We start from the raw sequence: 26,232 nt of genomic DNA on the forward strand, positions 1-26,232 counted from the left end.
CCCCGTTACAGTGACGTAGGCCTGATTAGCATACTATATCCCATAATCCATCTCTTTAAACTTTGTTTTAATATATTTGTCGGTTTAGAAGGTTTATATAAGAACAAATTATGGAAAGTATTATTATATATAATAATACTAAATGTACTGAAAACAATGGTTTAGTCGCTATCAGTGTGAAGTGTAAGCAATTTCTAGACCTGGGCTCCCAACCGGTGTACGGTAGCTTTGCGCAGTGGCAGTATCGTAGCCGATGAGGTTTACCCGAGGCGCGATTATTGCTTATTGAAAACTTTTCCCAATACCCCGCTATGACGACTTGAAATATAGTCGGCATTGGCAATTTTTGACAGTCTCTGCGGAGACTTCACTACAATTCAAAAAATAGATCGAATACACTTTCACTGGTTGTTTCTTAGTTCTGTGATTTCCAACGCCTTGCACCTTTGACCCATCCTGTTACAGCGTATCAAAGGCGTTACTTTTAACTCCGCGTCATGTGATCAATTGGTATCACATGATAGAGCGCCGTGTAGGCCTTTTCAACCAGTTACTGCCTGCTCCGACAATCGTTACACAAATGGTATAAGACTGCACAGTTACTGATTTTAGGATTTTCCTCCCAAAAATATACTTTATTCAGAATATTACAAAATAAAGTTATTTACATAAAAACCATTGGTTAACTCTGAGTCCTTATTCAATAAATAAATAAGCAGATGATTTAGGCTTTGCTTCAGAAAGATGAAATATTGAGGGGGTGGTGGTGACTGGAGTAAAGAGAAAACAGAGCTTGAGCTGGAAAGCATGGAATACTGGGTGAATCTTCACATATGATGGTGGGTGAAGTGTATAAGAGGCTCTGTTGATAGCCTTTTCTACTACAACTGCTCTCACTTTTTGGCAGAGTCGATCAGCCTGCCGGGCATATATGGTTGCTGAGTGTGTCCTGGCCCATCTCCGCTTGTGCATTGGACCAACTGCTCAGCAGCAGGAACTTCCATTGGAGCGGGAAATATTGATGGCTGGAATCTGCTCTGGCATTTGAAGGGAGGCATGCCAGTGGAAGATGACTGGAGGTAATTGTGGGTGATCTTTGCCAAGACAAGTTGGGAGCTCCAGGTGGTGGTGGTGATGAAAGGCACAAGTCAGCACATCCTACTCCTGATTCATTCTCTCAATCAGGCCATTAGTTTGAGTTTGGTAACCAGATGAGAACAGAAATCTTCCGAAAACGGGAAGTGAGCTATGGTCCTCGAACAGACACAATATCCCAGAGGAGGTCATGCAGCCTGAACTCGTGCTGAACGATGAGCTTGGGGGAGAGTAATGAAGCAACTGCTTTGGAGCACAATTACCAGAACAGCAGTGACAGAGGCAGATGAAGGCACCAAGAGGTGGGGCTAGGGGCGGTGAGGCACAGACAGTGGGGCAACGTCTTGTTCTGAGCAAAAGTGGGACAGACAGAGACAAAGTCGTGGAATCTTGGGACATAGACATCCACCAAAATTAACTCTGTATAAATTCCAGGGTCTGTTGAAGAGAGACCCCACTCCAACACTCAGGGGCCCAAGGTGGCAGAAACAAAAAGCAGGTTGGGAGGACCCCACCTGGGCCTGGATCTGACTTTTTTTGCAGCTCACCTCTGCTTCTATTCCCTAAATCACCGGAGCAGCTTTGCACAAGCAAGGAATGACAAGTTTTGTCCTCAATGGTATCAAACTGACGAAGAGAGCATAGATCTTCGTGTTTTTGCTGCCAGGTCTGTCGATGGGGGGAAACTAAACTGGGTGAAGAAGAGAGCCCATTGGCTTGATGAAAATGTCATGAATGCAGGAGAGGCTTGTGGGATCTCTCTATACCATAAATGGGGGCTCTGCACCCTCCAGCCAGTGTCGCCGTGCTTTCAGGACCTCCTTGACAGCCAGAAGTTCTCAGTTTCCGACAATGGGGTGGGAAAGAAAATCTACAGAAGAGCATTAGCAGAGTGCAGTTCCTATGGCAACATCTGATGCATCAACTTCCTGCTGATGCCCTGTGCATCTGTAGATGTGAACTTCCCAATATTCAGGACATTTACAAACACAGGTGCGAGAAAGGGCCCGAAGGATAATTGGAGACCTGAGTCACCTCAACCACAAACTGTTCCAGCTGCTACCAGCCAGGAAACAGTATGTTTACGTACATGCAACGGTTTAAATAAACCAGCAGCAATAGAGTCTGGTTTTGATGGCAAAAACCATTATTTATTAGTAACTACATAATATAGTAACTTAAACAAAAGTTAGCAGTGTTATGCATATATGTGTGTGTGTGTGTGTGTGTGTGTGTGTAAATATAATTCCCAAACTCATTTAAGCTCAGGTGGCAAGGTTTAAAGTATTACGATGGTAGTGTAAGGAAGTTCAGTTGAATGCATGGAGTTGGTGAGGGGAGAGAGAGGTTTTTGTAAGCCAAGGTGAAATCCACAGTAGGAGAAGAACGAATAAGCGGTGTCGTTGTTCTTCCATTGTTGGACTCCGAATCCACTCTCGAGTTAACCAAATGTAGCTTATCACAAAGGGTACCATCTTCGAGGGAAAACTACCACCCAGGCAAGGGTAAACACGGGATCAGCCATTCTACACACTGTGATAGCTACTGATCGATCCTCAACCCACCCTCATGGGCACTCGGACGTTCCATCCAGTGACTCTTCTGTCACTGGTGTCCTTCCACGGTCGATTCCAGCTGTGTGTCTGTGAGAGAGTCATCTGACCTTGCTTAAATAGACACGCCACGAAGCAACTGTAAATATCAACTGTTCATCATGTAACTCCACCTCTCTCTCACCATAGCAACCCAGAAGCAGGCAGCAGTACTGTAGTCAGTCTCTCTCATTCTGTGTCTTTTAAAGGCACAATCCATGTCCACAGCATTAAAGCCAGGACCAACAGGCTCCAGGACAGCTTCTTCCACCAGGCCATCAGACTGATTAATTCATGCTGATACAATTGTATTTCTATGTTATATTGACTGTCCTGTTTATTGTACATACTATTTATTATAAATTACTATAAATTGCACATTTAGACGGAGAAGTAATGTAAAGATTTTTACTCCTATATGAAGGATGTAAGTAATAAGATCAATTCAATTCAGTGGCAGTTCAGGCAAATCAGCAAGTTTGGAGAGCTGTTCCTTAAGGTTGTCTTCTACCAGGAGTTGAAGGAATTCTGTGGAAAGGGGGATCGCAGAGGCCAACAATCCAAAGCCCTGACATCAATATCCTGTCTCGATTGTTCAGTGGGAACTCACCAACTTTAGGCCGGTTCTGGGCTGCCCGGAATTGATAAATGCCTGAAGAAAAAATAGGTTTACCACCCCAAAGACAAGAAAGCTGGGAGCATTGCATGCTTGCAGGGAGAATCATTCCCTCAAATTCCCCTTCCTGCTGACAGGTATCCTCTTTTACCAGGCACTTGACACAGGATGCTCAGAAGTGTCCTGGAGTGCCACCTTAGAGGCAGGAACTTGCCCCCCCCCCCCCCCCCGTGGCAGTTGTCAGTCCTCCTGAGAAAGGGTGAAGGCAGATAGTGATCTCTGTGCTTCTCTCGACTATTCGAATGGCCAGATTTATGAGGAAATCCCAGCTATCCTGCTTATCATGCGTTGCGATCTCACGCTGGACCCCGGTGCTCAGCCGGGGAAAGCGGTCATGAGGGATCTGTTAATCCACCCCATCTCAACCGCGAGCCTGCAGAACTTTACTGATAATCCCTCACTGGCCCCTTCCCTTGGCGCTGGTCGGCAGCAAACGGTCTGCTGCAAGGGAATCTTGTTCTCGTAGAGTGTTGGACTGCCTGAGAGATTCTCCACGTTGGCCAGCTTGAATGCATCCTCACCGAACTGACCTGGCCGGGCCTGGAAAGTCGGGTCACACTGGGTAATAAAGTTTCTGCAGCTGTCGGGGTCATCAGGGTATATGGCTGGTGGAGGAAAGGTCGGTTTTGAGCCGGAAACTGCCGAGGGAATCGGGCTGAGGCTGACCAGACTGTTACTGAGGAGGAAGCGGGACTGTCCTGACTGATTCTGGCTGTCAGTGGCGAGCTGCCGAACTGTCGCTGCAAACGCTGGCACCTATCTTCCTAAACAACATACACACACAATGCTAGAGAACCTCGCAGCCCAGGTAGCATCTCTGCACATGAATAACTTCTTCCGGCTTGCGATTGCCGCGCTTCCCCAGCATTTCTGCCATTGACTTCACTCTCTTCCGTCTGCCGAACGAAGCCATTCTGCAAACCCAGCCCCCACGGATTTTCACTTCTTTCCTACCTGCCCAACTAAATGCGGGGCCAGCCAGGTCAGCTGTCCTCTCTCCAATGGCTCCATGATACTGTGTTCAGTGACGGTCCAGATGCTAAGGGAGACACCGCAGCAGAACAAATAATCCACTGAGTTTTAATAAGAACTGTAAAGAACAGAATGAAAAAAAAAATAAAACACTAGGCCAACAGGGCCGCTAACTACAACTCTCAGACTAAACGTTAACGCTGTCACTGCGGCTCGGAAGCAGGAACGGAATACTAAACTCCCGGGCAGCGTCGATCTTCGTTCCCGGAGTGTGGGCTAAGGTAAGCAGGCAGCGTGCCGTCATTGTGCCTCGGTCAAGCCTGTAACAAAGCGAAGTCAGTTAAATGCTGCCACAGATAATCCCTAAATGGCTGAACTGCATACTCGGGAGCACGACTGCCCGTACAGATCCGCAGCAGAGTCCGCGGTTGCGACGGGTTTCGCCTCTACCACCCTAACCCTAACCATTGCCCTCGTGTCATCTATATCCTGTACCTTTACCTTTACACCTTCTTCTCCTTGGACAGAGCAGAAGTAGAATTACCACGACCCTCTCTCTCGGGTGCTGTAGCTGGTTCAATCCTGAAGTCGAGTGCCATCCGCCGGATTATCTCTGTGACCCTTTCACCCGGGTGCCCTGCCTTCCTCCCACTTCACAAAAATATGCTGGGGTTCGTGTTAATTGGCCTAATGTGCAGGTGAGTGGTAGAATCGGGGAGAGCTCATGTTGAGAATGAAGTAGTCTCGGATACGGTCATCCCCAACTCCTTTAAATGTTGTAATGTGGACTGCCCTGGCAGTGCTCCATGTAACTACCACCCTCCCTATGAAGTACTTACCACTCAAATCTCCTTTAAGATTTTACTTCTGAGCTAAAACAAATGCCCTCTAGCTTTAGATTCCCTTGCCATGGGGTAAAAAAAACTTCTAGTATCCATCCTACCTACAGTATGTCCTCACTATTTTGGTTTCCAGACAAAGGGATTCGGTTACGTTTTGAAGCTCCAGAAGTTAATGGAAAGAAAAGCACGAGAGCCCTGGGGAACTTCTGTATGTAAAGCTTTTCTTTCAGAGAGGTGCACACGTATGATGTGGTGGTGTGATGATGTATAGTATTCAGGTACTTTTACATAAACCCAGTAACTTATTCTGTAAACACCAAAGAATGCTGAATCATACAATAGATTTACAATATTGCTCAAATATTAGATACACAACACTCCTCCATGCTGAGTCATAAACTCCAACTCAATATAGAATTCATCTAAACTACATACACAATGTACTACATAATACAACTACTATCTAGATACCCACAAGACAATATTTTTAAGTTATCCCATTCAGGCCTAAAGATTTAATTACTATGCAGGATATCTTAATCTTGTGGGATAACATCTTTCCAGACAAGGCAGGGCTTCACTCTGCTTGGCAATTGCGACTTGTGACTGTCAAGCAATCTCAGGTTCTGTGGCCTCCTCTGTGATGGTTGTAGGAGTTGACTCTGGGACTGCAGGAAGTGGTTCTGACAGCTCTGGGCACCTTTCTTCTCTAACAATTGACTCTGCTTTCCTTAACTGACCAATGTATCATCTTCAGATGACATCAGTCGCAATCTTCACTGTGTAGGAGAGCAGCTTCTGTGTGGCTTCTTGGCTACTGGGACCACTGCATTGCCCATGGTCTCCACTCAACCTGGGAAGGAATTCCTTTGGCCTCCATGTGATCTAGCTCACTGGCTACTTTATCACCAATGGTATAAGGAACCAGATGGGTTTTGCAAAATTTGGTGTAGCATTTTCATTTAACACTATTTTAACCCCAATATGTTTGAGTTTTCCAATGCCTTCCTTGAAAACTGCTGTTACATCATCATCCAGCACCTTTCTTAATTCAGTTTCACTTGACATTATTGCAGGGATGTGACATGGAAATGGTGGCTGGATCTCCAATCAAGTTGTAGTTGTCCCAGCCAATCAAGGACACACAATGATGGCCCTCTTGTTTTTAAGACATACAAACCCAGTGTGGTTTGTTAGCTGTTGTATTTCACTGTTATGATTACCATTCTCACAGGATTGATTTTTTCTCTAGTATAAGTTCACAACTGGATATCTGCATGCTTCAGTTCAGTATCTTTGTAATGCCGTTCAAACTCATTTAGTGGAATGAGCAAAGCAGCCAAGCCAATGTCCAATTTCATTTTTATTAATTTGCAGTTAACTTATGGTGTAAGCCATATTGCTTGTCTATTGTTAGTTTCCACACTGTAAATCTCAAGGCTACCCATCACCATCAGATTTTTCATTAACAACATGCCGATTAGTGCTCTTTTTTGAAACTGCAACTTGACTTTTTATCTTTTTCCCCATGCAGTCCATTTATTTTTGTTTGCTCTTTATATGTGTTCAACTTTGTTGCATTTTCCCCACTTTTCACCTTTAAACCTGTGTTGGTCTGGTGTGTGTATGAGCCCCTGCCACAAGGTAACACAACTGGTTTGGCTAGGCAGGTTTTTATTTTAACATTGCAATTTTGTTCTCACATACTTTCATTCCTGCCTGCAACTCAATTGGCTTTCCGGCTGCTGTTTTTTTATTGAAGAAGCGATTTCAACTTCTCTTTTAAACATAAGTTGTGCTTCAGTTAGGAGCAGTTTTTGAAAGCTTTCTTGTAAGATTCCCCAAACTAAACAATCTCTCAGAGCATCATGAAGCTCATCGCTGAACTGACAATGCTCAAACAATCCCTTCAATTCAGTCATTAAAGCTGAAATAGACTCCCCATCCTTCTGATTCTACTTATTAAAAAAAGTGTTCCGCAATCAACAATGGTTTCAGTTCTAAATGTTTCTGCATTACTTTCACCGAATCACCAAAGCTCATTTTGGCTGGTTTGCTTGGATCAGTCTCAGTAAACTATCTTCTTTTCCACCTACAAAACCTTCAGCAAAACTGGCACTCGCTTTTCATTGGCTATTTCATTTGCTTCAAAATACTGCTCAGTATGTTCAGTATACATGACCCAGTTATCTGTTGTACAATCAAATGCATCTATCTTTCCAATGTACCCGCCGTTTCTGCTTTTGAAACTGAAGGTCATATTGATTGGAAGATCATGCTCAGGGGCAAAAGAGTCAACTCATGGCCCTGTTTGTGAACAACTCTGGGAAGTGATACAGAGTGTCATCATAAACAACTGCATGGCCGAAGACTCTGGGGACACGGTTACAACATAAGGGGCTGATTATTTAAAACTGAAGTGTGTTGAAATTTCTTCTCCCAAAGGACAATGAACTCTGGAATTTGTTGCCCCAAAGGGTGGTGGAGGTTAGATTTTTAAAAGTATTTAAGGTGGGGATAGATTAATAGGTGAAAGGTCAAGGAATTGAGGGTTATTGACTCAAGATTCAAAGTTGTTTTATTTCATTTCCAGTGCACGTATAAAGGAGAACAAAATAATTCTCACTCTGGGTTCGATGCAGCACAAACAACACATTAAGGTCAGGGACACTCAATAATAATAATAAAACACAATAAATATAAACACAAGTTAGCTTATATACATAGATTGACTGAATGCACATAAAGTGACGCTGGGCACAGGAGTGTCTTTTATTTACTGTTATTATCACCCGGTACTGCTCTTTATGAACCTGTGAATTTTGTCAGTTTTCTGCCTTTTTAAAAACTCAACCATCTCTCTCCCTTTCTGAAGAAACGCCTGCTACGTTTCACAGGCAGGTAAAATACCCTGTCACCACTGTATTGTACTATAACTTCAGAAATTATTCTAAAGAAAAACACAGGAGCCCAGGATAACTCATGTACATTTAGCTTTACCTTTAATGAGACGCACACACGTGACAGGGTGGCGTAATGACATCAGCCATTTCTATACAATACTTTTACATGTAACCTGTAATTGATAATGAACAAATAATTCCTACTTAATATACATTTACAATATCATTCAAATATTACTGAAATATTAAATACACTACGGTTTCAACCAGAAATATCGACTGCCCATTTCCAGACGCTGCCTGACCCCCCGAGCTCCTCCAGCGGCTCACTCTTTGCTCCGGATTCTAGCATCTGTCGTCCCTAGTGTCTCCATCATTGTAAATGTCAGGCTGCAGCCTCCTGCGTACACCCTCAGTCTCCACTCCTTCCAATTTTAGAGTGGTTCACAGACTTTCACTAAAGTTTAGAAGAATGATAGGCGATCTCATAAAAACCTACCACATTACAACAAGGCTGAACACAACAAGACTTTCCTCCCAGCACAGCGGAGTCCAGGACCAGAAGGGGTTTAAAGAAGAGCAGGTGCTGAAACAGAAACAAAACAAAATGCAATCTGGAAATCGGAAAACGGAACTGTCCCCCCCGCCGGCGGAGCCGCCGAATTCACAGCTTTCACATTCCTTCTGACACGCCGCTGCTGAATGATCAACATATTACCATCCCATAATCCTTTATCTCCCGTGCGAAATTTTAATAGAATCTATTTCTTTTTCTTAATTTCATGAGGGACCTAACATGTTTCGAGGTTCTACAGATGATCTGTAATCTTACTAGCAACAGAACAACTGTTTTAGCAAAGTTGATCGACAGTCATCACAACTGTGAGTGGCGGGAGCGAGATGGATGATATCTCCGGGGGAAGTGATCGGTAGCTTTGCGCAGTGGCAGTATCGTAGCCGATGAGGTTTACCCGAGGCGCGATTATTGCTTATTGAAAACTTTTCCCAATACCCCGCTATGACGACTTGAAATATAGTCGGCGTTAGCAATTTTTGACGGTCTCTGCGGAGACTGACATAGTGCAATAAAAATAGATTAAAGTTACATTTCAGTTTTCCCTTATCTAGTACTTAGCTAACAGTCCTTTCTTCTGCCTGTTAGTCAGCGTCCCAACCCACCTACCTGTTTTCCCCGTGTTTCCTCGGCTCTCCGCTTTACCGAGCACTACCAGAAAAAGCGGCAACTCCCACCGTTCTGACTTGTCGCTCCATGGTTGCTCTACTGTCGCGATGAGGCTTCCAAAATCTGCACCTGAAACCAGGAGGGGTGAAGAAAAGAGCTGGGAAGTCTCGTCAAAAATTGGTGAAAGAGTTAATGGGCTGGAGAAGGAGGAATTTGATAGGAGAGGACAGAAGGCGATGGAAGGAAGGGAAGTGGGGGTGGAACACCAGAGGGAGGTAAGGAGAGTGGAGTGGAGAGGTGAGGGGTGGGAGAGAAATGGAGTTAATTACTGGAAGTTAGAGAAATCGATGTTCATGGCATCAGGTTCGAGGCGTTGCTCTTCTAACCTGAGTGTAGAGGACAGGACAATTTTTAATTGAGGAAGGGCAAATTATGAGGCTATAAAGCTAGAACTTGCAGGTGTGAATTGGGATGATATTTTTTGCAGGGAAATGGTACGGTGGACATGTGGTCGAAGTTTAGGGATCTCTTGAAGGATGTCAGGGATATATTTGTCCCAGTGAGGAAGATAAAGAATGGTAGGGTGAAGGGACCATGGGTGACAAGTGAGGTGGAAAAAGGCAGCATGCATGAGCTTTAGGAAGCAAGGATCAGATAGGTCCATTGAGGAATATAGGGTAGCAAGAAAGGAGCTTAAGGGGCTGAGGAGAGTAAGAAGGGGGCATGAGAAGGCCTTGGTGAGTAGGGTAAAGGAAAACCCCAAGGGATTTTTCAATTATGTGAAGAACAAAAGGATGACAGGATTGAAGGTAGGACCGATTAGAGATAAAGGTTGGAAGATGTGCCTGGAGGCTGTGGAAGTGAGTGAGGTCCTCAATGAATACTTCTCTTCGGTATTCATCAATGAGACGGAAGTGATGACAGTGAGGACAATATGAGTGAGGTTGATGTTCTGGAGCATGTTGATATTAAGGGAGAGGTGTTGTTGGAGTTGTAAAAATACATTAAGACAGATGAGTCCCCGGGGTCTGACAGAATATTCCCCAGGCTGCTCCACGAGGCGAAGTAAGAGATTGCTGAGCCTCTGGCTAGGATCTTCATGTCCTCGTTGTCCATGGGAATGGTACCAGAGGATTGGAGGGAGGTGAATGTTGTCTCCTTGTTCAAAGAAGGTAGCAGAGATAGTCCGGGTAATTATAGACCAGTGAGCCTTACATCTGTGGTGGGAAAGCTGTTGGAAGATTCTTAGAGATGCAATCTATGGGCATTTAAAAAATCAAGGTATGATCAGGGACAGTCAGCCCTTTGTGAAGGGCAGATCATGTCTAACAAGCCTGATAGAGTTGTTTGAGGAGGTGACCAGGCATATAGATGAGGGTAGTGCAGTGGATGTGATCTACTTGGATTTGATAAGGCATTTGACAAGGTTCCACACAGTAGGCTTATTCAGAAAGTCAAAAGGCACAGGTGGATTCTGAATTGGCTTGCCTGCAGAAAGCAGAGGGTCGTAGTGGAGGGAGCACATTCAGATTGGAGGGTTGTGACTAGTGGTGTCCCACAAGGATCAATTCTGGGACCTCTACTTTTTGTGATTTTTATTAATGCCCTGGATGTGGGGGTGAAAGGGTGGGTTGACAAGTTTGCAGATGAGACAAAGTTTGGTGGTGTTGTGGATAGTGTAGAGGATTGTCGAAGATTGCATAGAGATATTGACAGGATGCAGAAGTGGGCTGAGAAGTGGCAAATGGAGTTCAACCCAGAGAAGTGTGAGGTGGTACACCTTGGAAGGACAAACTCCAAGGTAGAATACAAAGTAAATGGCAGGATACTTGTGAGTGTGGAGGAGCAGAGGGATCTGGGGGTACATGTCCACAGAGTAATTAAGGAAGCTTATGGGGTGTTAGCTTTTGTAAGTCAAGGGTTTCCATCCAAGGGGTCAGTGTGGACATGGTGGAGGATTACAAGTACCTGGGGATACGAATTGACAATAAACTGGACTGGTCAAAGAACACTGAGGCTGTCTACAAGAAGGGTCAGAGCCGTCTCTATTTCCTGAGGAGACTGAGCTCCTTTAACATCTGCTGGATGATGCTGAGGATGTTCTACGAGGCTGTGGTGGCCAGTGCTATCATGTTTGCTGTTGTGTGCTGGGGAAGCAGGCTGAGAGTAGCAGACACCAACAGAATCAACACTCATTCGTAAGGCCAGTCATGTTGTGGGGGTGGAAATGAATTTTCTGACGGTGGTGCCTGAAAAGAGGATGCTGTCCAAGTTGCATGCTATCTTGGAAAATGTCTCCCATCCACTCCATGATGTAATGGTTGGGCACAGGATTTCATTCAGCCAGAGACTCATTCCAGTGAGATGCAACACTGAGTGTCATAGGAAGTCATTCCTGCCTGTGGCCATCAAACTTTACAACTCCTCCCTTGGAGTGTCAGACACCCTGAGCCAATAGGCTGGTCCTGGACTTATTTCCATTTGGAATAATGTACTTACTATTATTTAATTACTTATGGTTTTATATTGCTATATTTCTACACTGTTCTTGGTTGGTGAGACTGTAACGAAACCAATTTCCTTCGGAATCAATAAAGTATGTCTGTCAGATAGAGTTTAAGAGTCCTGAGATAAAGATGCAGCTCTAAAAAAAACTCTGGTTAGGCCATTCTGGTCGCCTAGAAGGAAGGACGTGGAAGCATTGGAAAGGGTACAGAGGAGATTTATTCAGGATGCTGCCTGGTTTAGAGAATATTCAGATTCAGATTATTGTCATTTAGAAAGCACAAATGCAATGCAATGAGACAACATTCCCCCAGAGTGATATCACAAAAGCAGATGACAAAACAGACTACACCAGAAAATCCACATAACGTTTGGCAATCTGCAATCCACAGTCTGGAGAGGCTGCTGCATATTAATATCACGCTACCGTCTAGCGCGTTCCCCGGAAAGGAGCTCCAAATCCACTAGACAAAAACAAGACCAAAAACTAAAGCTACAAGACCTGCTCAAAACCACATAATTACAACATATAGTTACAACAGTGCAAACAATAACATAATTGACAAAAAACAGACTATGGGCACAGTAAAAATAGGCCAAGATGTTAAAGGACTGTAAGTTCAAAAGAAATCACCAGTTTCCACAAGTCCCCAGGGTCCAAACAGACTCGCCATCCCACGCCAGCGGCAAAAGGGAATACCCCGCTATGGACTTCCACGGCGCCACCCGACTCAGCCTCGCATACACAGCACATACCGAAAGCGACCTGAGTCCATCGAAAGGACTCCGAGCCGACGACCACCCCCACCGGCACAGCTTCTCCGAGCACCATCCTCTGCCTAGCGTATTAAGACGGCCCCACAACGGCCATCGGCAACGCAACCCCGAGGACTGGGGGCCTGTTCTTCCCAGCAGAGTCCCGGACCTCACAGCAGCAGCAGCAACGAAGGTCTTCCTGGAGATGTTCCCGAATATGCATTATGATCGGAGTTTAAGGGAGCTGGGGCTTTACTCTTTGGAGAGGAGACATGATAGAGGTATACAAGATATTAAGAGGAATAGATAGAGTGGGCAGCCAGTGCCTCTTCCCCAGGGCACCACTGCTCAATACAAGAGGTCCTGGCTTTAAGGTAAGGGGTGGGAAGTTCAAGGGGGATATTAGAGGAGGGTGTTTTTTTTTACTCAGAGTGGTTGGTGTGTGGAATGCCCTGCCTGAGTCAGTGGTGCAGGCAGATACTAGCAAAATTTAAGAGACTACAAGACAGGTACATGGAAGAATTTCAAGATGGAGGATTATATGGGGGGCAGGGTTTAAAGGTCGGTATAACATTGTGGGCTGAAGGGCCTGTACTATGTACTATTCTATGTTCAGCGATCACCTATCTTCCTCCCCTCCCCCCACCTTCTTACTCTGACTTCTGATCCTCTTTTCTCCAGTTCTGAATGGTATCGGCCCAAAATGCAAACTGTTTTCTCTTTACCATAGATGCTGCCTGGCTGCCAATTTCCTCCAACATATTGTGTGTGTCGCTCAAATTACTCTCAACTGGTTGTATAGCTGCTTCAAACATGAGCATTTTGCACCTCACTTGAAGATTTTAAAGTAAGTCAAAGTAGGTTAGAATTAGTACTTTAAATACATTTTTATGAATTGTCTGAAAACAAAAATGAGTTTGCTTTCCAGTTCAAGTCATTAGTGTATTCAGAGCTCAATTTCAAAATTGTAGACATCATAATTTGAAAACCTAGTGAACTTCAAGGATGGTAGTGTAATTCTGAGGATTTCGCAGAGAAAATGACAGTCTGGTTGAATGGGAAAGTACTTGGCAGCTGACATTTAATGTAAATAGCAGCGCTACTTTTTGACAGGATGACTAAGAGGTCAAATAAAGGGAGAATTCCTTTACAGTGAAAGGGCGAGGGTAGACACTGGCTGGAAACGCCTGTGGAGCTGAGAATGCAGGAGCATGGAAGGCACAATGTTCACCCAGTGACAAAGGACTTGAATTGTAGGGAGGGCAGAGATGCTGGGGTTATTCTCCAATCAACAGAGAGGGAGCTTTGAAGGGATCAGACCAAAAGCTCAAGGTAAATTTATGAATGGTATATACCATACCGTCATCTTGAGATCCATCTTCTTTCAGGCATGCACAAAACAATGAAATACAATAGGATCCACGAAGACCAAAAACATCCACCATGCAAGACGACAAATTGTGCAAATAATAAAATGTAAACAAATAACACACGGAACATGAGCTTTGGAGATTCTGAAATTGAGCCCACAGCCGTGGTGACAGTTCACTGCCGTGGCAAGTGAGGCCGGTCCAGGGGCTCGGAGGCTGCAGAGCAACGAGTGCTCCCAAATACGACAGTGTGGGACCCAAGACTCCTGCATCACCTTCAGCCCAAAATCATTTTGATCAATTTGCACCAAAATTGAGTTCTTTCTGTTCTAATTGAGTTCTTCATAAAAAATTGTACTCTTGTCTGCGTATACAGTGGCATGCAAAAGTTTGGGCACCTCTGGTCAAAATTTGTGTTACTGTGAATAGCTAAGTGAGCAAAAGATGATCTGATTTCCAAAAGGCATAAAGTTAAAGATGATACATTTCTTTAATATTTTAAAGAAGATTGCTTTTTTTTTATTTCCATCTTCTAGTTTCAAAATAACAAAAGAAGGAAAAGGGCCTGAAGCAAAAGTTTGGGCACCCTGCATGGTCAGTACTTAGTAACACCTCTTTTGGCAAGTATCACAGCTTGCAAACACTTTCTATGGCCAGCAAAGAGTCTTTCAATTCTTGTTTGGGGAATTTTCACCCATTCTTCCTTGCAAAAGGCTTCTAGTTCTGTGAGATTCTTGGGTTGTCTTGCATGTACTGCTCTTTTGAGGTCTATCCACAGATTTTTGATGATGTTTAGTTTGGATGACAGTGAGGGCCATGGCAAAACATTCAGCTTGCACCTCTTGAGGTAGTCCGTTGAGGATTTTGAGGTGTGTTTAGGGTATTATCCTGTTGTAGAAGCCATCCTTTTTTCATCTTAAGCTTGCTGCTCTTTTTAAAAAAAAACAGACGGTGTGATGTTTGCTTCCAGAATTTGCTGGTATTTAATTGAATTCATTCTTCCCTCTACCAGTGAGATGTTCCCCTGGGTGCAACACAAGCCCAAAGCATGATTGATCCACCCCCATGCTTAACAGTTGGAGAGATGTTCTTTTCATGAAATTCTGCACCCTTTTTACTCCAAACATACCTTTGTTCATTGTGGCCAAAAAGTTCTATTTTAACTTCATCAGCCCACAGAAGGAAGTCATGGCTGCTGATTGTTGGGACAAGGGTTGAGGAGTCAGGATATTTATAAAACTTTGAAATGTGCATCACCTGGCCTTTCTGAATGATGACTGTGAACAAGCCACAGCCCTAACAAGCTAATTAAGGTTATGAGAGCTCAAATCTCTTGGGGTGCCCAAACCTTTGCATGGTGCTCCTTTCTTTTTATTCACTCTAAAATTGTACAACACAAAAATAGTACACTAATCTTGCTTAAAATGTTGAAAAGAATGTTTCATCTTTAGCTTTATGACTTTTGGAGATCAGTTTATCTTCTACTCACTTAACTCTTCACTGTAACCGAGATTTTGACCAGGGGTGCCCAAACTTTTGCATGCCACTGTGCATGTATTTGTGCATATAACAAAAACTTGACCTTCATACAAAGAATTATTAACAGAAGGGTCAACAGTTAAGACAAAACATTAAAATGACTGTCAATAGCCAAATATTGGCAGAAGCAAGCATTAGTGGGTGTAAACAGAAACAGATTCAATAGCGGGATCTTGAAAGGGGGTCCGAGTAGGCATTTGAAGAGAAACCGGAGAGAACTGGTTGTCAGACTTCAGATTAGACTGGCGTTCAAACATAACTGGTCAACAGCAGGTCAAATGGCACCTTTCCTGTTGCAACCAATAGGAGTAATAATGAAATGTTGCAAAAGCACATCTGGTTCAATAACTTTCTCCTGGCAATTTACCGCTTTAAGCAATGCCTGACATGCAGCAATGCTACCAACCTAAACGCAATGCAGCAGTACTGCGAGACCGAAACAATGTAGACTGGCAAAAAAAAAAGTTGTTTCAAGAGGTAATCATTAGATGAAAAATAATGTCCAAAGAAAAAGACTGTGAAACTCCAGTCAGAGTGGGAAGGAAGTCACTGCAGTAATTCAACATCATTGGGCCAACAGAGAAGGGGAAAGTAAAATTGGGAACATCTCCAAGTTTTGATTGCTATCCAGTCTCCCCCAGTGCATGCATGCACATCAACTCAATACAGGACTATTAATTTCTTTATTTCCAATTAAGCCTATGTTGGCTCACTATTCCACTACCTTTCTCTATAAAGAATTCTCCCAACATTCCCACCACTCCAACACCAGGGGAAATTTCCAGTGGTCAATTAACAACATATCCTCCCACAATCAACGTGCCAGCCAGCACTTAATTAGGCAGGCAATATAGAATGCTCGTGAATTAGAATTTTGTTCATGCCTCTGAAGCCATCACAGTGATCACAACAGCAGAATACTGACACCATACATGTTTTGCAGAAAAACCTTTGAACATTGACCAAAATATTTTTAATAAGATGCTTTCCAGTGTCACAACTTGATATTCACCACCTCCCCACTTATATACAATTACAATAAATATTTTCAAGTTGGAACTTTGTAAAATTCTACTACAAGAGATATCCAACATTCAGCATAGAACACTCCCATTCAAGTCTCAACAGATGTCATCTAAAAAAATCTTTATGCTCCATTCTATGCTGTACCTTTTCTTTATTTCTTTGAGCCAGACGGTCACTTGCAATGTTCAGCTTCCTCCTTCAGTCACAAATCTTGGCTCCATGTGCCTGTGCACCAGCACCTTTTCTAATAGTTCAATCTATTTAATTAGTTTGAGTCAACCCTCAAAGAACCACAAACTCAGCAAAAAGATCACATCATTATATCCTACCCACCAGTATTTCAGACTTGCTTCTTTCCATGTGGAAAATGTCTCAAAGACTTTGGACACCAGAGCTTCATGATGAATAAACCCATCTCATCTTTTTAAAGTATTGTTCAAACATATTACAAATGAGAATATTTTAGGTATCTTTCAGAATTTACACATTTAATGCAGACTTTAGTTTACAACCCTAAGAGTATTTACTTTATTAGAGAAATTCACAAACCTTAAGTGTAGCAGGATGACAGATAATTTACATTTTTGAAACTTTAAAAATATTTGTTTTAACAGCTTATGGTTTGGAATTTTACTAAAGCCACAACCCATTATTGAACATCTTTTAAAAGCACATAGCAGCCAAAAGTGGAACTTAATTGGCCTATGACTTTGTTCTGAACTTCATGTTTATTAGTAGGCCAATTAGATATAATATTTAAAATAATTAGGGACAAAGTTTAAGTGGCTTACTTAGTACTTTGATTAACACCCCATGTCAATAAATATGTACAAAACCTAAACTACAAAAAAGAAATTCTGAAAAATTGACAAAAAGCTGTACACATTTTGAAACAATTTATCCCTCGTTTTCTTAATATAAAATATTGAAACTTAATACTTTGGGGCTATTCTAGGTGAAGTGAAAAAGAACAAGAGTCAGTCTCTATATTCAATGTCATTACAACAATTTTAAATTGACATTTCATATCTTGTCACATTTAAACTATACACAAAATAAACTTACATTTGTGGGTCTGATGTGATACTAGTGAATATATTCAAACTCAAATCCAAGTCCATTCCAACATGATAAGGTACACTGAAGAAAAGTGAGTAACTTTCCAAAACTAACTTTTGTACAACTGAATTATTCAAAGTTTGCAAAAAACATGTCAAGGTGTAAAATGGAGTTTGAACAGCACTGTTTGGGGTGTTGTTACATCAGCCACTGCCAGCTCCTGTCCATTCGTAAGGCCAAGCTCTGGAAAATAAGATTCAGCTTAGTTAACGCTGTATTCTTCAAGTGAGAATAATAACCAAACACAAAAGTGGCAAGTGTTCTTTTGAGATTATTCAATAATCCCTTCATCAGCCCTCAAATCAGCTCCAGTGTGCAATGTCTGCAAACACATTGATCTCAGTCTGTGGCTGTAAAGGTTACTCCAAATAACTATTAACAGATCCATTCACTGAAATAGATCAGTCTTTATTAGGACTTGAAAGGGGAAATACACTAAAATTTCCAAATTATGTCATTGCACTGATACCCGTTGCCAGCTCTCGTGACCCTTTTCATTAACCCATAGGCCAAGAAACTTCCTTTCCTGCCTCCTCCAGGAGCTGGTGCTCCCTACTGTTGTTGTATAATGCTGCCCAGCTGTTTAATTGGATACCGTAGGTGTAGGTGGCTGAGAGGAGAATCAAAGTAGATGATAACCATATATAACCATATAACAATCACAGCACGGAAACAGTCCATCTCAGCCCTCCTAGTTCATGCCGAACTCTTAATCTCACCTAGTCTCATCTACCCGCACTCAGCCCATAACCCTCCACTCCTTTCCTGTCCATATACCTATCCAATTTTACTTTAAATGACACAACTGAACTAGCCTCTACTACTTCTATAGGAAGCTCATTCCACACAGCTATCACTCTCTGAGTAAAGAAATACCCCCTCGTGTTTCCCTTAAACTTCTGCCCCCTAACTCTCAAATCATGTCCTCTCGTTTGAATCTCCCCTACTCTCAATGGAAACAGCCTATTCACGTCAACTCTATCTATCCCTCTCAAAATTTTAAATACCTCGATCAAATCCCCCCTCAACCTTCTATGCTCCAATGAATAGAGACCTAACTTGTTCAACCTTTCTCTGTAACTTAAGTACTGAAACCCAGGTAACATCCTAGTAAATCGTCTCTGCACTCTCTCTAATTTATTGATATCTTTCCTATAATTCGGTGACCAGAACTGCACACAATATTCTAAATTTGGCCTTACCATGCCTTCTACAATTTTAACATTACATTCCAACTTCTGTACTCAATGCTTTGATTTATAAAGGCCAGCGTTCCAAAAGCCTTCTTCACCACCCTATCTACATGAGACTCCACCTTCAGGGAACTATGCACTGTTATTCCTAGATCTCTCTGTTCCTCTGCATTCCTCAATGCCCTACCATTTACCCTGTATGTTCTATTTGGGTTATTCCTGCCAAAATGTAGAACCTCAGACTTCTCAGCATTAAACTCCATCTGCCCATTCTTCTAACCGGCATAAATCTCCCTGCAAGCTTTGAAAACCCACCTCATTATCCACAACACCTCCTACCTTAGTATCATCGGCATACTTACTAATCCAATTTACCACACCATCATCCAGATCATTTATGTATATTACAAACAACATTGGGCCTGAGGATCCCTGAGGCACCCCGCTAGTCACCGGCCTCCATCCCGATAAACAATTATCCACCACTACTCTCTGGCATCTCCCATCTAGCCACAGTTGAATCCATTTCATTACTCCAGCATTAATACCTAACGACTGAATCTTCTTAACTAACCTTCCATGTGGAACTTTGTCAAAGGCTTTGCTGAAGTCCATACAGACTACATCCACTGCCTTACCCTTGTCAACATTCCTCGTAACTTCTTCAAAAAATTCAATAAGGTTTGTCAAACATGACCTTCCACGCACAAATCCATGCTGGCTACTCCTAATCAGATCCTGTCTATCCAGATAATTATTAATACTATCTCTAAGAATACTTTCCATTAATTTACCCACCACTAATGTCAAACTGACAGGTCTATAATTGCTAGGCTTACTTCTAGAGCCCTTTTTAAACAATGGAACCACATGAGTAATACGCCACTCCTCCGGCACAATCCCCGTTTCTAATGACATCTTAAAGATCTCTGTCAGAGCTCCTGCTATTTCTACACAAACTTCCCTCAGGGTTCTGGGGAATATCCTGGCAGGACCCTGAGATTTATTCACTTTTAAATTTCTTAAAAGCGCCAGTACTTCCACCTCTTTAATTGTCATAGGTTCCATAACTTCCTTACTTGTTTCCCACACCTTACACAATTCAATATCCTTCTCCTTAGTGAATACCGAAGAGAAGAAATCGTTCAAAATCTCTCCCATCTCCCTCGGCTCCACACATAGCTGACCACTCTGATTCTCTAAGGGGCCAATTTTATCCCTCACTATCCTCTTGCTTTTAATATAACTGTAGAAACCTTTCGGATTTACTTTCACCTTATTTGCCAAACCAACCTCGTATCTTCTTTTAGCTTTTCAAAACTCTTTCTTAAGATCCTTTTACATTCTTTATATTCCTCGAGCAATTCCTTTACTCCATGCTGCCTATATCTATTGTAGACATCCCTCTTTTTCCGAACCAAATTTCTAATATCCCTTGAAAACCATGGTGCTTTCAAACCTTTAACCTTTCCTTTCAATGTACGAGAACTGGTTACAGGGAAATAAGTGGATGAGTAGGACTAATGCGAGTGCTGAGACTCAGCATTTTCAAGGCTTGTAATTAAATTACATTCTGAATGCTTTTCTCAGGCATAGAACTGTCTTACCTAACATACTGCCCTCAAACCTTCCGAAAAAAAAGTAGAATACCCTTGCAAAGTACCACTACATTCTGAAACTTTTTCCCACCAGAAGTCCTAATGTGCCTCCATATCCATTCCCATCTTTTCTACTGGTATCATACTTAAATCATTCCAAGCTTGGTTCTGCCACTGATACAGGACAGCTCTTAACTGTAAAGATCTATCCTTGTCCAATACCACTCTCATCTACTTGCAAGCTGCGCTGCCCCTCCATCACAATGGAAAACTAATCACAAACCAGACAAATCTGCAGATGCTGGAAATCCGAGTCACACACACAATGCTGGGGGAGCTCAGGCCAGGCAGACAGTACAGTCAAAAAATGCAGAGTCAATGTTTTGGGTCTACCGAATGGTTTCGGCCCAAGTGTCAACTGTACTTTCTCCCCATAGTAACGTTAATGGATTTACGTGATTAATTTATCAACTCATCCAAGACTTGAATGAACTGGTTCCCAATGTTTACTTGCTGAATACCAGAAGACAAACTAGAGCCAGCTCAGCCTTGTGGAAGCAGTGTACTCCAAACTGCAAGACTATTAGATATACATCTTGTACTCACCTTTCAGTGTTTTTGATAGATTTGGTCGTGTTCTTTCTTCTATTGATGATACTGTCTGTAAAAACCAAACATGATATTAGCTTCTAATAGAATACTATGAGACTCATTCTTTTGTTATTTGGGCATAGTTTAAATACATACCTGTAAATAAAGTGTTTTATTTTTTCCATCCAAAGTTGCAGTAATAGCTGGGGACTTCATTTGCCTGGTTAAGACAAACAAATTACTGTTTATTTATCAACAAGTCTTCGCACCCTCTTTATTGTGAAAAGGGCTTATAATCCATTTAATTCTGGACTCATTTTGAGAATCTTACTTTTAACTCCTGTGTAAGAAAATTTCAAAGAATTGCATCACCCATCAAATTAAAGAATGACCCTTTATGGTTAAGTTTATTGTTAAGAACGTGTCCTTCAGGAGAATAAGTGCAATCTGTTGTGTCATACCAACTCAACAATGATGTTCTGGATCACCTATGTAATATCCACATTAGAGTACAACAGTACATTAGGAAATTGCTTCTCGATAGCAAATCCATTATATATAATGACATACAAGAGAAAATCTGCAGATGCTCGAAATCCAAGCAACACACACAAAATGCTGGAGGTATTCGGCAGGTCAGGCAGCAACTGTGGAAAAGAGTACGGTTGACGTTTTGGGCTGAGACCTTTTGACAGCACAAATATATGATGACAAATATCTACACACATAAAATGCTGGTAGAACACAGCAGGCTAGGCAGCATCTATAGGGAGAAGTGATGTCAACGTTTCGGGCCGAGACCCTTCGTCAGGACAAATATCTTCTGCTTTTCTTCAGCCCACCCTTATTCCTTCCCTACCTGCTACCCCCATAAACCCAGTTTTTCTTATTTTAACCTCGCGTCTTTCACAAGCAAACATCTTTAACCTAAATGCTGAGGGCCAGGTCAGTGAAGTTCAAGTCAAGCGACCAAATAAAATACAAGAGGAACAGGTACGATCACCAGAAAGTTACCTCATGTGCAAAGTGGCAAATCCAGACCAAACTTGAATCTCTGAAGAATGCTCAACAGCTGTGCAAGGCTTGAATGCCATCTCCTCTTACGAAGTGAAACCATGCAACATGGGGGACAAAAAAAGCTTCTCTCTCAGGTGAGCTTTCCTTTCATGTTTGCTCTACCCACCAAAACATGAAGGCACCTTCACACACTCTCACAGCCCCCAATAATCCAACAAGGCCAACATGAGTGTCCTTCAGGAGGGTGAACGCACTGAAAGCAGCCAGCCCAGATGGAGTAACTGGCTGAGTATTTAAGACCTGTGCTATTCAACTGGTTGATGAGTTCACTGATATCTTTAACCTCTTGTTTCAGCAGTCTCAGGCACTCACCTGCTTCAAGCAGGCATCAATTAGAACGTGGTAACCTGCCTCAATGACTATGGTTCAGTAGTACTTACATCCACTGTGTTGAAGTGCTTTGAGATTGGTGATAAGGCCTCAATCAATAAGCTTCAAGGCCTCGGCCTCAATACCTCCTTGTGTAACAGGATCCTCAATTTCCTCACTGGTAGACCGCAATCGGTTTGGAATGGCAACAATATCTCCATTAGCAGAGGTGTACCACGAAGCTTGTGCTTAACCCCCTGTTCTACTTGTTTTATACATACAGCTGTGAGGTAAGTACAGCTCCAATGCCATTTTAAAGTAAGCTGTTGTGAGCCAAATCAGCATATAGGAGGGAGATTAGAAATCTGGCTGAGTAGTGTCACAACAACCACCTCACTCAATAACAGCAAAACCAAAGAGCTGATTATTGACTACAAGAGGAAACTAGAGGTCCATCAGGGGATCAGAAGTGGACAGAGTTAGCAACTTTAAATTTGTTGGCATTATCATTTTAGAGGGTCTGTTCTGGGTCCAGCATGCAACTGCCATTACAAACAAGGCATGGCAACACCTCTACCTTCTTATAAATTTGCATAGACTCATTATGCCATCTAAAAGTCTGATGTGCAATGGAAACTATACCGACAGGTTGCATTGTGGCTTGATATGGGAACACCAATGCCCTCCAATAGAAAAAAATATACTTCAAAAATAGTGAACATAGCCCAGTTCATCACAGGCAAAGCACTCCCCACCATCAAACACATTTACAAAGAGTGCTGTCACAAGAAAACAGCATCCATCATCAAGGACACCCACCATCCAGGCCATGCTCTCTTCTCACTACCACCATCAGAAAGTAGGTACAGGAAACTAAAGTCCCATACCAGCAGGTTCAGCAACAATTATTACTCCTCAGTCATTTAGCTCTTGAACCAGAGGAGATAACCTCGCTCACACCAACAATGAACTGATTCCACAACCTATGGACTCACATGCAAGGGGTCTACAACTAGTTACTGCTTACTTATTAAGTTTTCTTTTCATTTTTGCACTGTTTGTCGTCTCTTGCACATCTGTCGTGACATTTTTCATTGATTCTCTTGGGTTTCTATTTTCTGTGAACATCCACGGGGGGTGGGAACTGGGGTAGGATATGGTGGGATAAGTAAAATTTACTTCATACTTTTGTAAATGCACAAACATGCTAATACCTTCCCGTCCAAAGTTTTTGAAGTCAGATAGCAGTCATCAATATAGATAAAGTCTCAACAAACTCCCAAATATTTAAAGAGAACAAAGGCACTTACAATGAAGCATTTTGAGTTAAGTAATCTAGCAGTTCTTGAAGTTTTGCAGATGGTGAAAACTGTAAGTCCTGAGGAACTTGGCTGCAGGCAGGACAATTGTCCTTTAAATTAAAACCAGAGAAGAAGAAAAAAGAATCATAAGTTTGTGTTTTCCTGTTAACAGGCTTGGGTCTTCAGATAGTTGAGAGGTTGAGACAAAAAGTCTAATGAAATTGGCACTATTTAATAGATTGTAATTTTATTAAGTCATTTCATTCAAATTATCCAAACTGAAAATTCTGAACAAAAACTGCAACCACAGAACAGCTTTTTCCCGTCTGCCATCAGATTTCAGAATAAACACTTTTTTGCTCTCTTCTTGCACTACTTTAAAAATTATATATACTTCTTTTGCAATCTTTAGTTTTTATTCTGTATTGCAATGTACTGCCGCCACAAAAAAAACTTAATGACATATGCAAACGATGCACGGGTAAACTGTAAAAAGTTTGGCATTCAGCACTTGAGCAGTGCATTCCAATTTCCTTGAAGAAGCACATGCCAAGTTTCCATCTTAGATTCACTATACTGTTGAGTAGAAACCAAGCATCTCCATCATTTCTTGAATCATGTAACTAGGTCCCCAACAGTTCTGACAGATTTGAGGCAAAGAAATTCACTGTACAAAAAATATTTCTCGTTGTATTTATTTTGTTGCTCATTATTCACACATTAAACTATGTAGCATTGACATTACAAACTGTTAAAAGAGGTTCACTATCAGATGCATCAACTGTTATGTCTACTCCATTATTTTTAAGTAACAGGGACTCACCTTCCGCTCTGCTTCAAATGTGTACGTGTAAAGCCCATCAACGTCATTGAAGACCAAGTAGTTATTTAGAGGAATATATGCACTGAAAATACAAAACCAGTGTAATTTAAACCATTATATACCAGACCAAATTATGAAATGATTATCAATTGTTTTAAAATTAAAATTCACCTTGAAGCAATTTTGAAGACTTCCATCGCACACACAGCTAAGAAGTAAAAATCAAAATCAGTATTTCTGTATAACCACACAAGTCAATAAATTCTACCATATTGTTTATGATTAAGATAGTAAACAATTAGTAAAGTATGCTAAAAAGCAGCTTCCCCATCACTTCCTGCAAACCTTTACTGAATGAAGCAGGTGATGAACACTTGTGAAATATTCATCTTCCTTTTTTAGCTAGCAATTTTACAATTATTACGAAACTAAGCCTTTTAAAAACTTTTGGATACTAAATATACTTCAACAGGACTTACATATTGATATGCTAGTAGGAGAGGAACTGGTGTCTAAAGTATCACTCATTGTACACATGAACAAATTAATCATTGATTCAGTGTGTAATTTCAAGGTTTAATGCATTAAGCAAGTTAACTGTTGCCCTCTGTTGTTTTCTTCTGGTATTGCAGTGATTCAGATATTCCAAAGTTTTTACAAAGAACATACAATTATTAAAGGACCAATACAAACTTTCTACTAGAAAGGGAATGGAACACTGTTCAAGGAATGTAAGAAATACATGCAGATATTTTGCAGGGATGTATGACCAACTCACTATGAAATGCTGGATTTCTGCACTCTAAGATTCTATGTTGATAAATTCCACAGCTAATAAAGCACACTATTTGGAACATCACATGAATATTCAATATTGAACTGAACAACTATACAATAAAGTGTAAATATTTCACCTTCATGAATAAAGTGGATGAAAATCAAACATTTCTTCATGCAGTAACTCACATTTAGCATCCGAACAGAAATTAACCACTGCACCAGCAGTCTAAGCCATAATCACAAGATGGTAAGATGTTAAATGGAAGTGTCTGAATATTTATTGTAATACTGACAATTGAGAAATACAGCTTAGCTTTAACTTTATTTCTCTCCCATTATACAGACTTGCCAAATATTTCTACATTTTATCTCTATTTCATATTTTCAGCATCTACAGTCTTCTTTTTTTTTGTTCTTAAGGGCAACAGTTTGCTGGAAACTTTGCAAACAGATGCTTGGAAATATGGAGTACAACTAACAGTAGTTGATTTCAACAGCATCATTTAAATACTCAATTTGAATCTAGCCGATGTTTGATAAAATAACTAAATTATAGGATTAAGGATTATAAATTCAATTAAACTCAAACTACAGGATACATTTTGCAAGTTGGTGACCAAAATGATGCTGAATAGGAAAATCAAACAACACACACAAAACGCTGGTGGAACACAGCAGGCCAGGCAGCATCTATAAGGAGAAGCACTGTCGACGTTTCAGGCCAAGACCTTTCGTCAGGACTAACTGAAAGGAGAGATACAAAGAAATTTGAAAGTAGTGGGTGGGGGGGGGGGAGGGGGAAATGCGAAATGATAGAAGACTGGAGGGGGTGTCTTCTCCTATCATTAGTCCTGACAAAGGGTCTCGGCCCAAAACGTCGACAGTGCTTCTTATAGATGCTGCCTGGCCTGCTGTGCTCCACCAGCATTTTGTGTGTGTTGTTCGAATTTCCAGCATCTGCAGATTTCCTCGTGTTTGAGTA

General features: G+C 41.8%; 1 protein-coding gene, 1 long non-coding RNA gene and 2 other non-coding genes across 6 annotated transcripts in view; 3 read left to right on the forward strand and 1 right to left on the reverse strand.

Moving 5' to 3' along the window:
- Window positions 1-224: 224 nt before the first annotated feature.
- On the forward strand, window positions 225-365 carry LOC132378192 (U4 spliceosomal RNA). Its single transcript, XR_009506920.1, has one exon. It is a non-coding gene; the product is annotated as a U4 spliceosomal RNA (small nuclear RNA).
- A 336-nt stretch (window positions 366-701) lies between these two features.
- On the forward strand, window positions 702-7,157 carry LOC132377862 (uncharacterized). Its single transcript, XR_009506813.1, has 3 exons — window positions 702-4,616; window positions 4,863-5,033; window positions 6,254-7,157. It is a non-coding gene; the product is annotated as an uncharacterized LOC132377862 (long non-coding RNA).
- A 1,854-nt stretch (window positions 7,158-9,011) lies between these two features.
- On the forward strand, window positions 9,012-9,152 carry LOC132378193 (U4 spliceosomal RNA). The gene has a single exon (XR_009506921.1). It is a non-coding gene; the product is annotated as a U4 spliceosomal RNA (small nuclear RNA).
- A 4,134-nt stretch (window positions 9,153-13,286) lies between these two features.
- uba3 (ubiquitin-like modifier activating enzyme 3) overlaps window positions 13,287-26,232 on the reverse strand; it is a 39,973-nt gene continuing 27,027 nt past the window's right edge. For 2 of the 3 annotated variants that reach the window (XM_059944298.1, XM_059944299.1), the window contains 6 exons: window positions 24,642-24,678; window positions 24,471-24,552; window positions 23,657-23,757; window positions 21,117-21,180; window positions 20,976-21,030; window positions 13,287-17,761 (listed from right to left, as the gene is read on the reverse strand). In XM_059944298.1, the coding sequence (XP_059800281.1) occupies window positions 17,673-17,761; window positions 20,976-21,030; window positions 21,117-21,180; window positions 23,657-23,757; window positions 24,471-24,552; window positions 24,642-24,678 (428 nt within the window). In that variant the 3' untranslated portion in view covers window positions 13,287-17,672. The remainder of the gene's footprint in view (window positions 17,762-20,975; window positions 21,031-21,116; window positions 21,181-23,656; window positions 23,758-24,470; window positions 24,553-24,641; window positions 24,679-26,232) is intronic. The other variant, XM_059944296.1, reaches the window with a different exon arrangement.

Source organism: Hypanus sabinus, chromosome 19 (genome assembly GCF_030144855.1).
Source record: "Hypanus sabinus isolate sHypSab1 chromosome 19, sHypSab1.hap1, whole genome shotgun sequence".
In the NCBI taxonomy this organism is placed as follows: Eukaryota; Metazoa; Chordata; class Chondrichthyes; order Myliobatiformes; family Dasyatidae; genus Hypanus; species Hypanus sabinus.